We start from the raw sequence: 23,642 nt of genomic DNA on the forward strand, positions 1-23,642 counted from the left end.
ATATAACTTAAGCTAATTATAGGTATAGTGATAGCCAGGATTAAAACTCAGGTCTTCTCACTGGTCCAGTAAGTATTCTTTCATAGCCCCTTGCTGCCCCTCCTCTCTCTTATGAGGATCTTTATTAACATTTCAGTAATTTTTAATTGTAAATTTAAAAGTCTCAACCCAAACAAAATAAGGATTAAAGCCACAATCCAAACTCTTTATATCTTAAAAGAATCATTTTTAAATTTAATATCTTTTGGGGATTTTTCTCATTAAATCTTTTTTCACTTGTGTCCAACATTCTGTAACCTCATTTGGAGTTGTCATTTCCTTTTCTAACTCATTTTATAGATGAGGAACTGAGGCAAATGGGGTTAAGTGATTTGCACAGGGTCACACAGCTAGTAAGTATCTGAGGCCAGATTTTAAGTCAGGACGATGAGTCTTCCTGACTCCAGGCCTATCAGTCTATCCACTACACCACCTAGCTACCCCTGTCTTTTTGTCTCCCATCAACTTAATTTCTGAATAATATTCTTTCCCCATCTCTTCCTCAAAGCATGACAAAGAATAATAAACAAAGGGGAAGAAAACATTTCAGCAAGTTTAATCAACATATCAACTCAGTTTGACATGATCTGCAACATTACACACCTATCCCTCTACAAAGAAGGAAGATCTGTTTTCTTACCTCTTTCCTGGAGCACACTTGATCCTTATAATTATGCACTATGCAGTTTCAATTAAAAATAATACTTTTTCACAAAATGATAGTTTATTTATTGTGTCTCTTTCTCACCTTAGCTGGATACTTTTATAAAGTTTTGCTGTTGTTTGTGTAGTCTAAATTTGAAAGAACAACAGTAACTGCTAGCATTTATATGGCCTTTTAACGTTTGCTGAGTGCTTTACAAGTATTATCTCATTTGATCCTCTCAATAACTCTGGGAGTCAGAAGCTGTTATTATCCTCATTTCACAGATGAGGAAACGGAGGCAAACTGAGGTTAAGTGACGGACTTAGTATCACAGAGCTAGTAAATGTCTGAGGCCAGATTTGAACTGAGGTCTTCCTGACTCCAGGCCCAGTGGTCTGTCCACTGTGCCACCAGCTACCAAGGATCCGTAACTTTGTCAGAATAGATGTCTCAGATGAGTTGGCAGAGGCACCAAGAGTTTGAGAGTTATGCAGCTAATGATTGTTAGAGGCAGAATCTGCAGCTTCCTGTCCTCTCTCCTCTCTTCTACTCTGCCTGTATAATCTGTGGACAGAGACATGATAAGAACTGGGCTTGTGATTTTATCAGTGTAGGGTGCTCCCAGTAAGGGAGTCTCTCTGCCCATGAAGTCCAGCCCCTTTTGCACCACTCAGATTGTGGGAAAGGTGCCAGGTCACAGTGCCAGTGTGTGGCCTATCAGAGGTAGAACTTGAACCCAAATCTTCTGACTCTAAAGCCATCCCCATCTATTTTGTAACACTACCTAGGTATGTCATATATAGTACATTTAACACATATAATGACTGCACTTTGATTTGCTTCATGTAGTCTTTCCATATTCACATTAAAATGAGGATTTAAAATGAACACTTTCTCAAGTGATTTCTAATCCATTCATAATTATATCCTTAAATTAGTTTTGTTCTTCAGGTGCTTATATGAATTTTTTTCTACCCATTTTAGGTCAATCAGAAATTGAGAAAACTTGTGAATTACTTTTCCAGAAGGCAGAATCTATTGATTACCAGTATGATGTTCAAGACAACTCCATAGATGGTTTGCTGATATTGCCATTATATGGAGCAATGCCAACAGGTACTCATTTAAAACACAGTTTTTATCATATAAGAATTTTGTCTGAACTGATTTTTTGCACTTGAGAGCCCAACAGAAGCTCTTTTACATTTATTTGATGGGAACAGAGAGAAATCAGTTTTATTTACCTGTTAGCCATGCCATGTTGAGTTATATCCTCAGTTAATCACCAGAACAAAAGCCAGAGTGGGCTCCATGTGGAAGGAAGGCTACCATGTGGTGACAGTCACACCTCTGAGGCTGCATGGAATTTGGTTACAGTTGCTAAACATCCAGAGATGTTGCATTTCCAGTTATATCTGAGACCAAACTCAGTGCATAAATTCCTTTAGACAGCTAAATGTATTTTTTTAAAATGGGCACATTCCTTTACATGGAATTCCAGGGGTAACTCCAGATTATTTGATTGTGTTGAGTAAGCATTGACTGAAGTATGTGGCCAGGGTTTAGAGATGTTATTGTTGCTGAAGGCAGTTGTGGTTGCATCTGGCCTGTGAAACCTGTTCAGGACCTCAAGATTTTAGAACTGGAAGAAACCTTAGAGATCATCTGATTCAACCCTGTCGTTTGACAAAGGATGCAATTTGGGTCCAGAGAAGTTAAGTGATTGGCCTAAGGTCACACAAGTTGTAAGTGACAGAAGTTGCTCTTTGAGCCCAAGATTCCTGACTCCAAGTCCAGTGGAGCCATTTTACCTTTGAATTTACCTAGGATCATTTAATATAGTTGACTTTAGATTTTATATACTCTCTCAGCTTATTTGAATTACGTTATTGTTATCTATCAAAACACTCTGAATTTAGAAAGTTATTCTGATGCCAAATGGTCAGACCAAATGCTTCTTCATGATCTTATAAGTAACTCTCTGTCCTTCATCTCAGTGTTCTGAGCACTTAGGAACCCACATTCTATTTTTGCATTTTTGTCAACAGAATCTGGGAGTATCTGTTTAGATGACCCCTTGTTTTCTACAGATTAGACTCCTTTCTCCATTACATGTGTTTGCTTCATAGCTGACGATAGGAGGTGAAGCTATTTAAGGCTTATCAGTGCTTTACTAGAGTCAGGATCCATTGGGAGGACTAAATAAGACTTTATAGAAAAGTTATATGAGCCAGTCAACATTGAAAGAAATAGGCTCTTTTATTTGGTGTGTTAAAGAAAACTCACATGGCTTCACTAGAGATACCTTAGGGATCAAAATATGAAGCCAACAAAGGAAGGGGATTAGAGTGATCCACTGCCCCTTTCCCCCACATTGGTTCAAGGGTGATATGCCTGAACTTGGACAGCCAGTGAGTCTCTTCACACCGGGGCTAGGATTAAAACCTCTAAAGTAGGACTGGGAATGGGTAGGGAAGGGATGCAATTAGGAGGTAACACGTAGAAGGAAGGAACATGCCTAGGGAAGATATAGCCTATGGAACAGAGAAAGACTAGGCTAGGAAAAAACAAAACATTGTCTATAAGACTATCACAACCAGCAACAGGGAATTTCCTTACCTACTTCCCTGTTAATGTATACGTCTTTCCATATTTCTCTGAATCTGTCATATTCTTCATTGCTTATGGTACAAGAAAATTCTATTGTATTCATATGCCACAGTTTGTTCAGCTATCCTTATTCAAAAGGGTCCTTTCCCTTTGTCTCTGATCTCCTTCAGGTATAAACTTAATACTAATGTTGCTAAATCAAGAGGTATAGACAGATTGGTGACTTTGGCAATGTAATTCCAAATTGTTTTGCAAACTGATTGAACCATTTCACTGCTTCCTCAGTAGTGCCCTGGTGTGTCTGACCTCTTATACCCCTCCAGTAATTGTTTTTTCTTTCTTCTTGTTATCTTTGGCCAAAAATATGGGTGTGAGGTGGAATCTCAGAATTGTTTTGATTTGCATTTCTTTTATTATTAGTAATTTTGGATGTTTTTTATGTGGTTGTTGACTGCTTACATTCTTTATTTAAGAATTGTTTGTTTACATCTTTTGACCACTTATTCATTGAGGGAATGGCTCTTCTTTTGCAGTGTTTCTTGTACCTCTCCTTTTCCGTTCCCACTTTTATCACCTTAGTTGTCTTTATCATCTCACTCTTGAAACACTACAATACCCTTACTTTTCCTCCGGCTTCTGGTCTCGTCTTCTTCCAATCCATTTTATTTTTCAAATGAGTTTTATCTTGATTCTGAACTTAACAAATACCAAATAGAGTGGGCATTATACATTATCAAACAAAACAAATACCCACATTGACAGTATCTGAAAAGATGTATTTTATTTTTCATCTTAAGTCCTACCACCTTTCTCTTGGGGTTGATGGGCTCAAGCACACTTCATCAGTCTTCCTGAACTCTGGTTAGTTATTGCATTGATCAGAGTTCTCAAGTCTTTCAAAGTTGCATGTGTGTATTTTAGGGAAATATAAAATTTCTTATTGCTTTTATTAACCATAGCTTAGCAAAGAAGTCTTTTCTCATATTCTTAAAAAATTTTGTAGTTAAAAAAAACCTCTTAGGCTACCTTTCCCTTTTCCCCTTCATATTTCTCCTCTTTTCTGCATCCAACGCATATTTTTAAAATATTTAGTATAGAGGGCGGAGCCAAGATGGCGAAGTAGAAAGACGCACATACACATAGCTCCGAACCCACAAACCACAAAACGGCAGAGGGGACTAACCCAGGGCGAATTCTGCACCCAGAGACCACGGAATATTGGAGCGAGGGAGATTTCTGTTCCGGAGAGACCTGCAAACCTTTCGCGGGGGGTCCTTCGCGCCGTGGACTGGGCGCCAGGACGGGGAGCAGAGAGTAGCCCTACCGCGGCAGCAACACCGTGAGGAAAAGATCCGAGAGGGCTACGGGGACGGGATCTCCAGCGGCCACGCGGGTCTCCCCACCCACAGAGGGACCTGCAAACCTCTCTCAAAAGGTCCGTCGTGCTGCGTGCCCAGCCCGGACCTGTGGCGGCCGCCGCGGCCGCGGCTCCGAGAGGTACAGATCCGAGAAGGCTCCAGAGACAGGATCTCCAGCGACATTACAAGCCCCCCCACCAACAGGGGACTGACGGGGGTAGGTGAGAGAGTCCCTTTGGCGGGTTGAGAGGGGAGTGGGGTGCCCCCGTGGCTCGGGCCCCCCCAGGAGATAGAAGCTGAGAGGGGGCTACAGACAGGGGCTCCCCAAACGGGTGGGAGCCTGGATCCATTGTGGAAGGTTTATGCATAAACCCCCGGAGGGAACTGAGCCAGAGAGGCAGCCCTGCCCCTGACCACCTGATCTTAATTCTCACACTGAATAGCAGCCCTGCCCCCGCCAAAAACCCTAAGGCGGGAAGCAGCATTTGAATCTCACTCGCCAAATGCTGGCTGGGAGGACCAGGAGGCGAGGTGGGTGTGAGGAGAACATTCAGAGGTCAGGCCACTGGTTGACGAGAATGCCAAGAAAAGGGAAAAGAAGTAAAACTATTGAAGGGTATTTTCTTGGAGAAAAAACACTTCGTCCCTTCCTTTCTGATGGGGAGGAACAATGCTTGCCATCAGGCAAAGACACAGAAATCGAGGGCTCGGGCCATGGAAGAGCTCAAGAGGAATTTTGAAAATCAAGTTAGAGAGGTGGAGGAAAGACTGGGAAGGGAAATGAGAGGGATAAGGGAGAAGCATGAAAAGCAGATCAGCTCCCTGCTAAAGGAGAACCAAAAAAATCTTGAAGAAATTGGCACCTTGAGAACTAGCCTAACTCAGTTGGCAAGGGAGGTGCAAGGGGCCAGTGAGGAGAAGAATGCTTTCAAAAGCAGAATCAACCAAATGGAAAAGGAGATTCAAAAGCTCACTGAAGAAAATAGATCTTTCAAAACTGGAATGGTACAGATGGACGCTAAGGACTTTATGAGAAAGACAGATATCTCAGAACATACCGTGCAGATTCGAAAAATGGAAGATAATGTGAAATATCTTATTGGAAAAACAACTGACCTGGAAAATAGAATCAGGAGAGACAATGTAAAAATTCTGGGACTACCTGAAAACCATGATCAAAAGAAGAGCCTAGACATCATCTTCCATGAAATTATCAAGGAAAACTGCCCTGAGATTCTAGAACCAGAAGGCAAAATAAATATTCAAGGAATCTGCAGAACACCGCCTGAAAGAGATCCAAAAAGAGAAACTCCTAGGAGCATTGTGGCCAAATTCCAGAATTCCCAGGTGAAAGAGAAAATATTGCAAGCAGCTAGAAAGAAACAATTCAAGTATTGTGGAAATACAATCAGGATAGTACAAGATCTGGCACCCTCTATATTGAGATAGAAGGGAATGGAATAGGATATTCCAGAAGTCAAAGGAACTAGGACTGAAGCCAAGAATCACCTACCCAGCAAAACTGAGTATAATACTTCAGGAGAAAAAATGGTCTTTCAGTGAAATAGAGGACTTTCAAATTTTCCTGATGAAAAGACCAGAGCTGGAAAGAAAATTTGACTTTCAAACACAAGAATGAAGAGAACCATGAAAAGGTGAACAGCAAAGAGAAGTCATAAGGGACTTACTAAAGTTGAACTGTTTCCATTCCTACATGGAAAGACAATATTTGTAACTCTTGAAACATTTCAGTATCTGGGTACTGGGTGGGAGTACACACACACACACATGCACACACGCACACATACATAGAGACAGAGTGCACGGAGTGAATTGAAGAGGATGGGATCATATCTTAAAAAAAAAAATGAAATCAAGCAGTGAGAGAGAAATATTGGGAGGAGAAAGGGAGAAGTTATATGGGGCAAATTATCTCTCATAAAAGAGGCAAGCAAAAGACTTATTAGTGGTGGGATAAAGAGGGGAGGCAAGAGAAAAACATGAGGTCTACTCTCATCACATTCCATTAAAGGAAAGAATATAATGCACACTCATTTTGATAGGAAAACTTATCTCATAATACAGGAGAGTGGGGGACAGGGGCACAAGCAGGGTGGGGGGGAGGATAGAGGGGAGGGCATGGGGAGGAGAATGCAATACGAGGTCGACACTCATGGGGAGGGAAAGGACCATAAGAAAATAGAAGTAATGGGGGATGGGATAGGATGGAGGGAAATATAGTTAGTCCTATACAACACAACTAGTATGGAAATCATTTGCAAAACTAAACAGATATGGCCTATATTGAACTGCCTGTCTTCCAAAGGGAAGGGGTGGAGAGGGAGGGAGCTAAAGAAGTTGGAACTCAAAGTGTTAGGACCAAATGTAATGTTCTTACCACTGGGTAACAAGAAATACGGGTTAAGGGGTCAAGAAAGCTATCCGGCCCTACAGGACAAAAGAGAAGACGGAGACAAGGGCAGGGAGAGAGGATAGAGGAGAGAGCAGATAGGTCACAGGGGCAATTAGAAAGCTTGGGTCTGGGGGGGGGAGGGGATAAAAGGGGAGAAAATTTGTAACCCAAAATTGTGTGAAAATAAATGTTAAAAGTTAAATAAAAAAAAAAACAATAAAAATAGCATTCATATAGCAAAAAAAAAATATTTAGTATAAATTTGAAATCCTTCCTTCCTTCCTTCCTTCCTCACTTCCTTCCTTCCTTGCCAGTAAATCCCCAAAGGAAGGGGAGAGGGGGACAGAAGAGAGAGGATGAGCTGGGTCCCCACTCAGGCAGCTCTGTCTACTCACGGGTTGTTTTTCCTTCCTCTTCAAGAATACCATGACATCAGAAAAATGACATGACTTGCACTTGACTTTGTTTTGAGTGAGGGAGGGCTGTACAAGGTCACCAGCCTCACTTTCTCTTCCTGAACCTTCTGAATCCAGTGACCCTATGTACTTGGTATGTACATGTGGACTCCCTTAATCAAGTGTAAGCTCTTTGAGGAAGAGGCAGTTTCATTTTTTTTCTCTGAGCCTCCAGAGCCTAGTAAATAGTAGGTGCTCAATAAATGCTTATTGATTGATCAGATGACCTAGGAATCCATGTCACACAAGACCTCTAGAATTAGGACATCAGTCTTGTTACCCCTCCTGCCCCACAATAACCTTGGCCCTAGCTCTCCCCAGTCCTTATCTTCCTCTGTACTCCATTTCTAAAATCCTCCTCTATTATTAACCATCCATCCTTTATCTTAGATCTTTCCCTTTCACATTCCTTCTGTTTTATGGTACTTACTGCAACTTAGTGTGAGAAATGAGCCTGTTCAACAAGCCCCCAACTGTGAGAAACATGCTCACCTTAATCAGAGAACAATACCTGTTGTGAAATCAGGAAAGCTTTTATTAATCTTTACATCCATTCCCCCTGAATAAATGGGTAACCTCCCCAGTAAGGTTATAGGAAGACTACAATATGTTCAGAATAGTGGAAGCTTCTTATACTGTTCTAAATTTTGGATCTCCTGTGACACCATCCATTGCCACATGACTTCATGTTCTCCTCTCTGAGAGGCTTTCCCTCCAACATCTCATCAAGCCTGCACACAAGTTTCTGATCTCACCTGACTGTGCTAGGTCACAACTCTGATCACCCAAAGCTTGTGGAAACAGAACTTCCTTGTTTTCCACACTAGCCTTCTTCTAAAGATCACACCTTTCTCTTGGAACCCTCTCCAGGACTAGCTTCTACTTGTGTCATACCCACTGAAAAACAGTGCCAGGAGAAGGGCATAGAATGCTCCTTGCTCTCTATTGTCATTTTCAGACCCTCTTCCCAGCATTATGACATGGCAGCCACCACTGCTTTAAAGTTTGCCTCATCCTATTCAGATCCTTGTTCCTATCATTCATGGACCTCCAGGTCTCTCCTTCCCAATAAGTTCAATACCTACTTCATAATCTTCTTCTCTGTCTCAAATCTCCCCACCCCACCCCCCCAAACAACTTGGCATCCAAGGTCCTTAACCTCTTCAACTCCCATGACCTTTGTCATCGTTCTTCCTCCACCACGTGACCATATGCAGGTATGGATCATGCCTTGGATCCTATCTCCCGCTGAATAACTCCAACACAACTGATTTTGCCTCAGGAGCTAGAATTTCACCTCCAGAATTCTGTGATTCTCCAGTTGTTGGATATGGAGGTTGTTTCCAGTTATTACAAATAGAGCAGCTCTGAATATTTTTACAGAGATGACTCTTTTGTTTCTTTGGGAGTTTATCAAGTGATTATTGTATTAATTAAGTACCAATGTGACAAGCGCCATGTTAGATGCTAGAGGTACAAATACAAAGAATGAAACAATTTGCGCTCTCAAGTAATATATATTCTAATGGGGAAGATTTTAGGATAATACTTAAATCTCTGCTGGTTTCCCCTTTAAAAAAAAAAAGGTATAACCAAGGAGTGTGGTGATAATTATATATCAGCACAAGGAGAATGCCAGGAGCCTGACTTGTGAAACATGTCAGAGCAGTAGTTTTGAGGCTTTTTAGGTGGTTCTAGTGGCATTAATAGGGCATGAAAAGAGAATCACAACAGTTTTGTTCACAGTTAGTGGATTTTGAAAAGGCAGCCAGTCAACAAGATTATGAAGCACTTACGATGAATGAGGTAGATTAAAAATAGACTAGATGATTTAAAGTAAAAAATAAACAGAAACAAGTATTTCTGCTTTGTATAGATTGTTAGCTGATCTTTGAGATGTATTTACTCTTATAATTGAGGGAAAGGCCTTCACTTTATTTTTCTTTTCAATTCAGTGTTAGGATTATTTTTCATTTTAAAAATTGAATGATTATGTACTTAACAAAATAAAACCAATTAAGCATATGTTTACAGCCTCTTACACTTTCTGCATGAACTTCATTATATCAAATATCAAAAACAGCTTATTAACGACTTCATCTATGTCCCTTTTCATTCTCTTTTCTTGTGTGTTCACCTCTGTATTTGTTGATATATTTTTCTTTGTATGTTATCATAGTATGTGTTCCATTTTTCTGATTCTGTTGTTTGACTTTCATGTTACTGTCTTACAAAATTTTTTTATATTTTTCATTTTATCACTTCTTATAGTAGTGATATGTAGTATCAGCCATTATGTTGATAATAAAAATAGCTCAAGTTTATATAGCATTTTAAGGTTGCTTTGCTTCATCGTTACCATGTGAAGTAAATAGGACAAGTTATGGTATTAGGATTCCACATTTTAGGGGAATTTGTATCTCCACAGAGTTTTCACTTCAATTCGGAGAAAAGTTTTTCAGCAGCTATCTAAACAAACCACATAGCATTTGTGGTAGGGAGTTCTCTGTTATTGAAAATAGTTAAGGAGAAGTTGGTTGGCTTATCATTTGTAAAGAATTTCTGTACTGGGATGGAGACTGGATTAGTGGTCGTACTACCTATGTGATCCTGGACAATTAATTTTAAAACCTCAATGGACCTCAGCTATAAAATGACCAGGTTGGACTAAATGATCCATAAGGTGCCTGCCAGCTCTAAATCTCTGATTCTATGATTCCTCATGTTCCCTCCAACCCTAAAATGATATGGCTACTAGAAAAAAAAGTTTAAAAATCTATTTTTATCCCTTTTGCTTAAAAAAATTAATTCTTACAGAGAAATTTTTTAAAAGTTATCTTTGAATCTGTTTTAAAGGCTCTCTGCAGTTTATATCTTTTTATAAATTTGCTTTCCAGAATTTTCTGGATTTCAGCATACTTTATAGGGTGTTATAATAATTTTTCACTCCATAATTCAACAATAAAGTGTTGTTTTGGAGAAATTTTTTTTTCTATTATGCATTTAATTCATATTCATTAATAAGATTAAGACAGTTATATCTGTAATTATTGCCCAGCACAGAATATCTGTATATAAAGCTTGAATTTAATTTGAATGCATATATTCACATATGAATGTTAGACCACATACCATATCTGTGTGTATACACACACACTCACACACACACACATGTGAATGTAAACTCCTTGAGAGGAAGAAATGTTTCATTCTTTCTATCTCCAACACCTAGTCAAGTGCCTGATTTTTAGTCGGTGCTTAGTAAATGTTTATTGATCCATTGTTAATACAAATTTTATTTTGACCCTGATTTTAGAACAACAAAGAAGAATATTTTTGCCACCACCACCCGGCATTAGAAAATGTGTAGTATCTACAAATATTTCTGCCACATCTTTAACTATTGATGGAATCAGGTACCGTTCTTGACCACTTACTTACGTTGCAGGAACCTCTGAGCTTAACTGAGTTATTTTGTCTCTGTTCCTCCTTTCTCACATAGATTTTCTTTTTTTTCCTCTTTTTTTCCCCCTAAATTCAATTTTATTTTTAGTTCCAATTTTTTTTCTCTTTCTCCTTCCCCTTTCCACCAGCCACGGAGGAAGCAAGAAAAACAAAACCCTTTACAAATATGTTTCTGCTTTAGCCCTCTCCTGTAGGTTTTCAGTGTTGTAATTTACATCGCTGATTATCAGCCCCCTTTTACTTACTCCTATAAACAGGAAACGGTGAAAGATCAGTGACTATCAATTTACCTTCTCTAACCAGCTGGAAGCGCACAACTTCCTTTTCCCTGTTTTAGGCTGTCCTCAATGATAGTACTCGCACTTTGCTAAATAAGGAATCCAAAGCCAAGCCTTTAATTTCACACTCCCATCATCAGACATTATCTTTTTCAGAATCTATAATCCTTTTAATGCAACTTACTCCCCTAGTCGCTATGTAGTCACCAAAGTAATGTTTGCCCTAAGTGTTCATCTGAAAGTAGATCCACCCTGTAATCAGTCACTGTTTTTGTGATGTCAGTGGCGCATAGTAGGTTTGATATATAGCATTCTGTGCATGCCATGTAATATATTTTGCATGGTGCATATGTTTTACATGGTACATAGCGTTCCTTGCTTATTGCATAATATACTTACGTCTTATATAATAAGCCTTGCGTGCCTGCATGGTACATCTTGGTGCATAGCATTCTTTGCATGGTACATAGTATGTCTTGAATGGTACGTAGTTTTCCTTACACAGTGCATAATATGTTTTGTATGTTGCATAATAAATGTTTGTTGTATTGAACTGAATTACAAAGTACTGGACCTTAATTACTATGTTACTGAGATTTTAAAAATCTGTGCTTAAATATTTTTATTGCCAACAAATTGTTTTTGGCTAACATTCTAGAAAAACATAAAATTCTTGAGAATTTAAGGCCCAAACCAATAACCTCAGACAGCTGAGTTAAGGCCTCTTGAAGGTATTTACCAGTGATAACACCTGTCCAGAACCAAATTTTTCTGCTTTTGAAAAAGTAGACTCAAAAAATAGTTATTGTTTATGTTCCAACATAAAGAATTGACCACTAATACCTGAAAGGCCCTTTTATTTGTTTCTCATCTCTCACTTTTGTTTTTTCTTCCCTTTACCTCTCCTGGTAAAATTAATTTCTTCAAAAGGAATGGAAAAGGGGAGTGGCACTTGATTCGGAGAAGTTGATGATCACCTCCTTTCCCCCAAATCTTTTTTTTTCCAAGGGAGGTGAGAGTCATGTAATAGAGATGAAAAAAATAATCATTACTTTCTCTTACTGCTATCCTAACTTGTTTCTCTTAATCGATCTTGTCATCTCCAACACTTAATATTCTGTTTTATAGAAGCAATGTGAACTAGAGACTTAGATTCAGAGCCCACAGGAATATCTCAGAGCCAAGTTTTAAAATGAGATAAAGTATATAGTGGGCAGTGACAATAACATATGTAGTGGAGAAATTCAGATCTCTTAGTGAAAGTGTAAGAATGACGAGACCAAAGCCATGTCTAGTCATGAAGTGATACACTAGAAGCAACATTTTTGTAAGTAACCAAAGAGAAAGGAAGAACCTGAAGTGTTTGGAAACTGCTTATTTCCTCTCATTGCTCAGAGAATTAACTGACTTCTGTTAATTTCCTTCAGATATGTAGTAGATGGTGGCTTTGTGAAGCAGTTAAATCATAACCCCAGACTGGGGTTGGATATACTGGAGGTGGTTCCAATTTCAAAGTAAGTTTCCCTGTACTACTCTCATTCAAAAAACATTTGATAGGAATGGTTCTTGGAGTTGGGAGGGGAAGGCAGAAGAATGGCAGGATGGTCGGTCGTATCGTTGGGAAACCTACAAAAAGAGTTTTTGGGAAAAAAAAATTTTAATTTTAATTTTTTATAATTTTACTTGACTTTGAAAGGAGTGAGGCAATGCAACGAACTGGTCGAGCTGGCAGAACTTCCTCTGGGACTTGCTTTCGAATCTATAATCAAGATTTCTGGGACCAGTGTATGCCTGACTATATGATCCCTGAGATTAAAAGAACTAGTTTAACATCAGTGATTTTGACCCTGAAGTGCCTTGCCATTCATGATGTCATAAGGTATGAAGACAATTCGGACAAAGATAAGGTCAAGGTGAATTATACTTTTGAGTCCCTTGAGAAATGTTGTCTTTTTCCATGTACATGGGTTGGGTCACTGCTCTCTGTTCTTTCTAAAGTTCTGGTCTAACAAAATAAAAAATAGTCAATTTCTGATTCCTTCATGACTTTCCCTTACCAGAATTGGAACCTTTACTTACAAGAATGCATCTGGTGCCCGTGTTTGTTTTCAGCACTAGGTGTCAGCAGTTTGGTTTTAGTGGTATTTTACCATAGAAGATCTTAAATCACAGTTTCTGGGGATGTTGGAGTTGGAAAGGATTTTTGAAATCATTTAGTTCAGTTGGAGACCAAATACTTATCTGAAAATCAAAGAAAAAATTACAGTGAATCATTTTCCCAGCTCAGATCAACATAAAGAGACAGAGAAGTCTGCAGAGAGTAGGTTTGGGATCTGGCCAAGAACAGAACCTTCCAGCTCAGAGAGAGACTGTGCACCAGGACAAGAAAAGGTCTCCAATGCAATATAAAGAAACCTCAAATTGTTCAGGGTGCAGAAAGAATGGCCAGCTGGCACTTCTGTTGCCCTCTACTTAGTTCCCAGTAGATTCAACATGTATTGATACCCCGAACAGGGGCAAACCAAGGCGGGGCCTGTGCCTGAAGATAGTGTTCCAGAATGAGGAGCAGTAAGTGGGCCCTAGACTGTGTACTGAGCAAGGAGCAAGTTCAGAAGCAAGCAACGGCTGTGAAACCCAGACCTCCAGGATAGCTTCCAGTTCAGTCTGAAGCCTACAGAGGAATAACCAGGGCAAGAATTTCAGACCAAAGGGAAACCTATGATCTGTCAGTCTGAACCAGCAAAGCATTTCAGTTGGCTACTAGTGACTGAATTCAGAAGCAGTTTAATGAAACTCCAAATAGGGCAGACCCACAGGCTTGTTGCTCAGAGCCAAACCCAGGTCACAGATTTGTAGTTTAGACCGAGGAGACCAGCGATCAGACTTCGCCTTAAATCAGGCTAGGAACACTGAAATCTTGCAGGTCTGTAGCCTGAACATAGTGACAAGTGTTTCAAGACACAAATTCAGAAGAAAAGAATGACTCCAAAACATCTACAAGCAAAGCAACAAAGTAAAACATAGCTTGGGCCCAAATTAGAATTCCTGGAAGAGATGAAGCAAGAAATTTTTTAAGAAAAGAGTTAAAAAATTCTTTTATAAATGAAATAAGAGCACTAAAGGAAAAAATTGGAAAGGAAATGAGTATTATGGAAGAAAGAATTGTTAATGGAATTAAGAGTTTGGCACAAGAGATACAAAACCTTGCCCAAGATACCAACTCCTGGAAATTATAATGATCCAAATAGAAGATAATGACTCCATGAGACAAATATTAAAGAAAGTCAGATGACTAAAAATATAGAAGAAAATATAAGGTATCTCATCGTAACCACTGACTTGGAAAACAGAACAAGGAGAGACAGTTTAAGAATCATTAAACTACCCGAAAACTATGACCAACAAAAGGAACCTAGGTATCATATTTCAAGAAATCGTAAAAGAAAACAGCCTAGATCTCTTAAAACCAGAGGACAAAGTAGAAATAGAAAAAATTGCTAAATCTACTTCCCAAAAGAAACCCCAAAATGAAAACTCCCTGAAATATTATAGTCAAAATCTACAAATAGATAGAAAGAAAAGTATTGAGGAGCCATAGTGAGGATCACACATGATTTAGCAGCCACCACTTTAAAGGAGTAGAGAACTTGGAATACAGTATTCCAGAGGGCAGAGAGTATAGACTTACAACCAAGAATAACTTACCCAGAAAAATTAAGTATAATCCTAGAGGGGAAAAAGTGAATCTTTAATGAAAGAGAGGATTTCTGAGCATTCCTTATGAAGAGACCAGAGCTAGGTAAAAACTTTGAAGTGCAAACACTGGCATTAAGAGACAGAAAAAAGCAAATATGATCCAGCAATTATAAGGGACTAAACAAGGATAAACTGTTTACATGCTAATATAGAGAAATAATATATATGTCCCCTCTGAACTCTGTTATCATCAGGGAACATAAAGAAAGCCTAAATAGAGGTAGGACATGAGAGTGGTTCTGTTATGCGTTGATGATCATAAAAGAAGAATGGAAAAGGAGGAGGAGAGAGATAAACTACGTAGGGAAAGAGCAGAAGGTTAAATGGAATTATCTCACCTAATAAGAGTACATAAGTAGAAATCTATACAAAGAGGAAAGGATATTAACTAAATGAATCACAGAAAGGAAGAGTATACACACAGAGTTGGGTACAGAAATATATCCCACTAAACAGAGGAACAGAGGGGAAAGGAGAGAAGAAAAAGGGGAGAATAAGACAGAAAGTAAATCAAGGAAGGGGTTAGTCCTAAACAAAATAAATTCTAAGAAAATACCAAAATATTTACGAGAGTTCTTTTTGTAGTAGCAAAGCTTCAGAAACTCTCAGAGAGGTGATGTCTAATTAGGTAAGGGTGAAAAGAATTATGGTATATAAATGTGATGGAGTACTGTTATGCTCTAAGAAATGGTGAAGTGAATGACTTTAGAGAAACCTGAGAAGACTAGTATGAACTGATGCAAAGTGAAGCGAACAGAACCAGGAGAACGATTTATTATGACCACAGTATTGTAAAAATAACTTTGAAAGATTTGGAAACCTTGATCAGCCCAGTGACTAACCATGATTCCAGATGACTCATGGTGAAACATGCCACCCACCTCCTACAAGAGAGGTGAAGGACTCAGCATGCAGAATGAGATAGATGTTTGTGGATATGGCCAATATGGAAATTTATTTTGCCTGACCATTAATATTTGTAACAGATTTTGTTTTTCTTTCTTTCCTTTTCAGTGGGGGAAAGAGGTGGGAGACAGAGAAGGCAGATTTTTGCAGCTGAAAAAAAAGTTCATGTAGTCCAGCGCCTTCATTTGATAGAGGAGGAACCTGAAGCTCAGAGAGCTGAAATGACTTGCCCAAAGTCACGTAACTAAGAAATGGCAGAACTGGAACTCAGCCTGGGAAGTCATGTTAACGTGTTGAGCATTTGCTTAAGAACTGAGTGACATAGGAGACCAAAAAAAAATTATGGAACTTTCATGAGAAAAGACAGATATTTGAAACAGAAGGTTATGGTGCTTATAAGATTGCATGCTGTCTCGGGGAGGGAGGGGAAATGGAGGGGGAGAAAATTTAAGACTTATGGAGGTAATTGTTGAAAACTGAAAACAAATTATTTAAATTTTTTTTAAAAAGAATGTTATGGGGCTAATTGTGTGGAGCAGACAGAAGAGTAGAGAGGCAGGCTGCTGTAGTGACAGAGGATATTCCATCTCCTAGGAATCTAATTCAGCTCATATTGAGCACTAGAAGCATTTTTTTTTCTTGCTTTACTGAAAATTTGATCTCTCAGTAAATTAAGGGAGCAGCAAGGTGAACTACTCTTCTGAACTTAATTCTCACCAACAAGGAAGAACTGGTTGGCAATATAGAAATAACAAGAACCTTGGTGGGGGAAAAGTGACCGTGCCATCGTGGAGTCTGTCTTAGTAAGCTAAAGAATATATCAAATATATGCCCTTGAACTGAAGCAAAATTCTAATGATTTATAAAAAAAATAGTTAAGATTTGATGACTAGAAATATAGGCTACATGGTAAAGGGGTCTGGAAACCATGTCATGTCAAGAGCAGTTGGAAGAATTAGAAATGTTTAGCCTGCACCAAAGAATACAAAGGGGAGATAAAAAAGCTGTCTTCCAGTGTTTGAAGGGATGCTCTATAGAAGAAGAAAATGTGCACTGTCTTGTTCTAAAGCGAGAAAAGTTTCGACTAATGGTGAAGGATAAGATTTTAACAGCTGGAATGGTGAACTGATAGAACACTTTGCTTTTCTGGGTAGTGAACTCTCTGTTATGAATGAAAGAATGAATACAAAAAAACATTTATTAAAGGCTTAACATGTGCAAAGCACCATGTGTGCTAAGCACAGGAGATACAAAAGTGGAGATAGTCCCTGCGCTCAAGGAGCATTCTAATGGAAGAGACAACACATACAGGAGATCTCAGCTGCACATGAGATGGAAAGGTCCCATGGTCCTCAGGGTACAGCACAAAGCAGATGGTAAGGCATCTTCTTTGATGTCATTTCCATTGATAACATTATATTCATTTCTGATGTTGAACCATTAGGCAGTGCTAAGGACTCTGGTGGTGAGAAGTTTCTTTTCCCAGTATATTATAACTTCTCTTGTTGAGGAGATGGGGTTGCAGCACCTGTAAGAATAATTGCCAGGTCTCATCTCCACGGAGCTGTTGGTTGCAGAGGCTGGGGTACTGTCCTTCCTGGGGTCATTGGGTTTATCTGCCTGTTGGCAGCAGTTGGCCAGTTGTGGGTATTGGTGGTGGTGAAACAGGTTGCCCTTCCCTCTAGAGTTTATTCCCCTCAGTGATGGCTATGGGCACTGCGCTGGAAGCAGACCAGTAGTCTGAGGAGTACAGCAGTTTCCAAGGTTCTTGGGTTCCAAGCCAGGGGCTAGCTCCATCAGGGCCTGAGGGGAAATGGTGATTGAGTTAGTGACCATGGTTTGACTTGCCTGGCTCCTGCTGTCTCTTGTCTCCTCCTCAGAGTGCTTTGCCTGCAAAGGTGGAATAGGTGGAAGCATATTTGGCATTAGTGGGAATGGCTGCCATCACTGGGGCATGGAATGTTGTGGTAGCAGAAGTAGTAGTTGCCTGCCTCAACTCTCTCTCCCCTTCAATGTATCCTCCATTCAGCCACCAAAGTGATTTTTCTAAAGCACAGGTCTAACCTTGTCACTCTCCTATTCAGTAAACTCCACTAGCTTCCTATCAACTCCAGGATCAAATACAAAATGTTCAGTTTGTCATTGAGATCCCTTCCTAACCTAGCCCCATCCTACCTTAGGAGACTTCTTAGATGTTACTGTCCACCGTGTAATCTTCAGTCCAGTGACAAATGGCTGTTCCACAAACAAGACACTCTGTCTCTCACCTGTGGACATTTTCTCTCTCTGTCTACTCTCCCTGAGCTTCCTTTAAGTCCTAGCTAAAATCCCATCTTCTACAGGAAGCCTTTCCCAACGCCTCTTAGAGTGCTTTCCCTCTGTTAATTATTTCCCATATATCCATTTATATAGTTTTATAAACTATATTTATTGTTTGCTTTGTACACATTTATTTGTCCATTTTCTCCTTTGAATTGTAAGCACTTTGAGGGCAGGGACTGTCTTTTACGTCTTTTTGTGTTCCTAGTGTTGTATTCCTAGAACATACTAGGAATTTAGTTTACTGATTGATTGACCATTCTCAGGAGCTGCTCACCCAGATCAGTGAAGCAGAGGGGCTGGGGCACTGCTGTTCCCATATCTCTTGGGCCTACTGTTACTGGGAGCGTTAAAAGAGAGCCTGGCCAATCATCTGTAAAGAGTGTTAACAAGCAAATTCTTACGTTAGATAGGAAGGTGAGCTAATGGCTTCTAAGGTCCTTTTCACTTTTAAAAGTATGTAACTACAGAAGCAGGAAGAGTTATCGTGAGTCTCTAAAAGTTTTCTGAAAAACATAGAGCTTAAGCAGGGCTTTTGAAGTATGGGTTAGATTTGGATAGGTGGAGAAAGGGATGCAAGAAAGTGAGTCAGGAATCCGATTTTATTGAAGATATCATTTCTCCTAACCCTAAATTCTCAAAAGAAATTGATTTGTGAAACTGGGTTATGTCTGGTCAGGGCATCGCAAGCAATGTCACCTCTCTTTGTATCTCATTGACATCCCTAGGTTTCCCTATTTGGAACGGCCCGATGAGAAACTTATTTTAGAGGCTCTTAAACACCTCTATCAATGTGATGCTATTGATAGGTAAGAAACACGTTTTATTTCCTTATTGTGGTTTTAACCGGGTTCAGCCAATTGGTCACTTAATTTGTTCTCTTATCCTAAGCCTTCTTCAGCTTCACCGTCCCTAACTCTTCCTGCCTCTACCCTGTAGCTCCCAGCCCATCCAGCTCTTGTCTCTCGCACTGCCACCTCCACTCTGCCTCACCTTCACATTGTTAGTCCTGTGCTTAACCAGGTCACTGTCCTCTTAGTCTTTGCTTAAATCTCTTTATTGCTAGCAAGTCACTGTTGACTGACAATCTAGAACATTCTTGAGAATTTAAATTACAAATCAGTGGCCCCTAGTTAGCCAACAAGCACTTATTAGGAATTTACTATGTGCTAAATGCTGGAGAATCAAAAAAGGGCAAACGCATCAAAGCTGGAATAGAAAAAGCACAGAGGCAACCTAGAAGCACCCTTTTACTCGATGCAAAGCTCTTTCTCTTTTTCTTAAAGAGCCTGGGGTATGTTAGAAAGGCAAAGCTAGAGTATAGTCTTCTCACTAGAAGTACTTTCTGGACTTAGGAACTCTGATAATACAGTGACCAAATACATTTCAGAAACTCAGGATGAAACCTCTCCTGACAGAGAAGTGCAAAGGCAGGTGCTTTTTTGGAGGGCGGAGGAGCAGTGGCATAGTTGGGACATGGCCAACCTGGGAAATTGTTTTCCTTGATTGTAATAATGGTTTTGTGTTTCTTGCTTTCTGAATGGGTAGATGAGGAGGGAGTGGTAGCAAGGAGAGAATGCAGACCTGAAGGTAAAATAAAATCTGAATTTTAAAAAAAGTACTTTCTTCCCACTTATGGAAACCCAGCTTTGTGCAAGTCTGCCTAAATAAAGGTATTCTAGGTGAAGGTTTCTCTACATGAATAATTTGTTAATTATCTTCAGTTGCACACATATCTTTAGGAAAAGAATGACTTTTCTCTTGTTTGTCCTGATCCACCTTACAAGTATGACTTACCCTACAACAGAATAACGTAAGAACTTTTTCCTTCTACTAAGGAGTGGCCATGTGACAAAACTGGGTTTATCAATGGCAGAGTTTCCCCTCTCTCCAAATCTCACCCGTGCCATCCTAAAGGCCGCTTCCTTGGATTGTGAAGATCTCCTGCTTCCAATAGCGTCAATGCTGTCCGTAGAAAACGTCTTCATTAGGCCTGGTAAGAAACTAACTGCTCCACTCTTGTTTTAACTTTGGAGAGAAGTGTCAGCCTCTATCGTTAGAATAGAATGAAAGGCAGTAGTTCTAGCAACATCTTCAACAATTTTTTTCCATTTAGTTTTTCTTCATTAGTACATATTTGGAATAAAACGAGTATTTCCATAAAACTAATAAAAAAGATGATGTACGTGAAACTGCAAATCTACTAAGCACAACTTGCTCTTCCTTTCAAATATACAATACAATTATCATGTAAATTTCTTTTTTTTCTGCTCTTAACAATTTTAATATTTTCAGGATGACTTCTTGCATGTTTATTGGACAGAGTGCATTTGTAAACCTTTATTGCTTGGAAGTCAGGAAAGGTTGCATAATGAATAATTTGGAGTCAGTAACACCTAAATTCAAATCCCACTTCTGACAGTTATTAATTGTGAGATGGTGGGTGTATCTCTTCAGCTCCATGTGCCTCTGACAGTTCCTAGGAATTAATTGGGTACTGAGTCATAGATGGGAGGAGCCCCCCATCCCTTCTCACGCTAACAAATCACAGACTCGATTCGTGCTTTTCGGAAAAGCTAATCTCAATAGCACTTGGCTCCTAAGGTGTGACCGTATGCAGGGGGCTGAAAGATCTGACTTTCCTAAGTGAACTTTTTTTGTTCCTCCGAGGATACAAATGTTAGTCTGTAGGCATTACATTTAATATTAAGGGGGGAAACCATACATTTTATGCATGAGGAACCATATGGGCTAAATGACTAGGTGCTTTTGATGACCAGTGAGTAGCACAGTTTGCCTCAGAAGTGAAGGACGTAAGATAAGATTAGAAATGTAGATTTGCACCTTGTTGCCTTGGGGGCCAGGTTGATGGGTTTGAATTTTGATGGTAAGCACTAGGGAGTCACTGAAGATTTTTGAGCAGAGGAGTGACATTGCCAGATGTGTTACCGAGGTAACATATTGGGAATGAGCACTTTTTCTCTGAGGTTCTGATCTCTAAGTCTTTGTAATCTTGAATCTGGTCCTCAAGAACTAAATAAAGCTGCTGCACAGTGCAGTGCTGTTTTTCTTTTCAACTAAGTAGACAAAGAATGCCTATTATCCAGACTATGGTACAGAGTTGGATAAATAACCCATAGAGCTGGTCCCTCAACCCATACATCTTAGGCACTACAGACTGATGATACACTGGGCCCAGAATTAAATAAGACAAGAAATTGGGTCCAGAATCATGTGGAGGGAGAGTAGTTTGATGTATCCAGCAATTGGAAGGTCCTACACACTTCTCTCTAAATCATTAAATCTAAATCTGAAACATGAATATGTGCTAGGCACATGGTAAGGTCATGAGATAATCAGTGGAAAGAGCCCACATGTGGGCTTTGTGATGTCAGGAGAGCAAAAGGAAGGCTCCCAGAACATTGGGTAAATGAATGGGCCCCTCTGGCGAACTTAGGGCAGAATGTGAACAGTGTCAAACAGGGCGACCAGGAAGAAGGAAATCCTGCAGAAAAGAACAGATTCACAGGAGCATGCTTCACCATCACTCCCTCCCAAGTCTCTAATTACTCAGTCTCAGAACCACCAATATCTCATCTCAGGTAAATGCTTCAGAATACATATTCTCCCCTGTAACACCTGCTGCATGGTCGTTGTTTTTTTAAACTAGAGATTAGGCAGCTATTTCTCCTGAGTAGTCCCCTGAGAGCAAGAACCAGTAGTGTTTTGAAATGCCTAGAGAAAAGATGGAGAAGTTGTATTCATCTCTCAATCCTGGAGCAGGAAATAACAAAGCCTCTTAAATAGTGTCAGCAGGAAGAGAAAATAAGGGCTACAGAATGAGAAGGACAGGAGTTGGGAGATGGGGGAAGGGGTCCACAGGTCTAATTCTGAGATTAAAATTCCTCACGTGAGCTCTTATCTGCTTTGGCCACCAGAGAGTACTGGGCACAACAGGCACAATGCCTGCGTTTTGTGTGGGCCTCACATAATCCTAAAACAGTGCTTCACTTTAATGGTCCACTGAGCATCTAAATGCCCACTGAGTGTACAGACAGCGCTGTATCAGGCAGATCACTGAGACGAAAGGCTGCCAGCTCTTGTTATCCTTTGGCCACGGGATCTTTGGAATGTTTCTGGCCGAAAGATTTTATTTGCTTGTCCTAGTAAAGGAAGTTAGTATAGAAGACCTTTGCCTTATTGTGGTATATCGGTGATGTATTAACTCCATTTTGCTGAATCAGCAGGCAAGGGAGTTCAGCCCTACAGCTCTTTAGATAATAAATGATCAGTTTGGGGAACTTGTAGATGCTCTGCCTTCAAGGTACCTTCTCCCAGATTTCCTTTTGGATGCCAGTTCTTAACATGGCTTTTGCTGACATGTCAATTTTATATTCACCTGTTAAGAGATTTTTGTGGCCCTCCACAAGCTTTTGTGTAACAGTGACACTTCCGCCTCCACCACAGTTCCTCTGATAGATAACTTGTGCCTCTCCCAGTCAGGTTCAGAGAGCCCCATCACCACAAGTTGGGCCATCAGGTCAGGAATTTTTCCTTGTTAAGGCTATTTGTGAAGAATCTGCTGTTGCATGGAGAGATTCTATCTGCATGGGTGGAGGGATTTCCCACCCTCATCAATTCAGGAATCTTTTACCAATAAACCTCCAGGCATACTGTAGTTTCCCCTCCCCTTCCCTTGCTTCCCACCTCCTTTTTCTAATACAGAGCTCTGTATGTGGTACAGCTTAATAGTGTTGATTGGCATTTAAAAATGTCTGAGTTAAAGATACTGAAGAAAGAAAAGTTCTAAAAGATCAAAAGCAAATAAAGTTCCCATACTTATGACTTTGTAGAAGATGAATGAAATCAGTGGCCGCTTATTTATTCTTTAAAGTTGTAGTAAGGCCTTTAAATTAGGTCCACACTGATAACTTTGTTTGACTCTCTACTGAACGTTATCTACCCATTTTTACTTTCTGTTAGATTATCCAAGCTTATGGAGATTAATAAAGTGATAAAACAACATTTTCTTGTCTTTCTTATTCCTGTTTGCTACTATTTGTGTTTTTCCGGCCTAGAAATCCTTGACATAGTTCTTAGATCCTGGAAGTTCTTATTTGATTTTTTTCTGTGCAGTAGCTGAGTTTTGTTTATTTAATTATGTATTTATTTTTGTAACTATAGAGGAAAAGGCTGAGCTGGAGGATTTCTAAGTCATGAAGGAGACTTGCCTTTGATGTTATTTATGCTAATAGCAAGAGAGAGAACTCTTTCTTGACAGAATGATCTTGGTCATCCAAGATTATGACCTAGGAGTGCTCTGAGATCCTTCGCTATTTCTGTAAGCTGTGGCTTGTTAGTGCTGTGAATGTCCTTCCTTTCTGTAGCTGGATTAGA

At 39.7% G+C, this 23,642-nt stretch overlaps 1 protein-coding gene across 3 annotated transcripts in view; it reads left to right on the top strand.

Annotated features, from left to right (window-relative positions):
- DHX40 (DEAH-box helicase 40) overlaps positions 1–23,642 on the top strand; it is a 49,882-nt gene that overhangs the window by 16,042 nt on the left and 10,198 nt on the right. For all 3 annotated transcript variants that reach the window (XM_072646874.1, XM_072646876.1, XM_072646875.1), the window contains exons 7-12: positions 1,670–1,801; positions 10,838–10,937; positions 12,692–12,778; positions 12,961–13,143; positions 18,974–19,054; positions 20,084–20,241. In XM_072646874.1, the coding sequence (XP_072502975.1) occupies positions 1,670–1,801; positions 10,838–10,937; positions 12,692–12,778; positions 12,961–13,143; positions 18,974–19,054; positions 20,084–20,241 (741 nt within the window). The remainder of the gene's footprint in view (positions 1–1,669; positions 1,802–10,837; positions 10,938–12,691; positions 12,779–12,960; positions 13,144–18,973; positions 19,055–20,083; positions 20,242–23,642) is intronic.

This window comes from Notamacropus eugenii, chromosome 2, assembly GCF_028372415.1.
Source record: "Notamacropus eugenii isolate mMacEug1 chromosome 2, mMacEug1.pri_v2, whole genome shotgun sequence".
Classification (NCBI taxonomy): Eukaryota; Metazoa; Chordata; class Mammalia; order Diprotodontia; family Macropodidae; genus Notamacropus; species Notamacropus eugenii.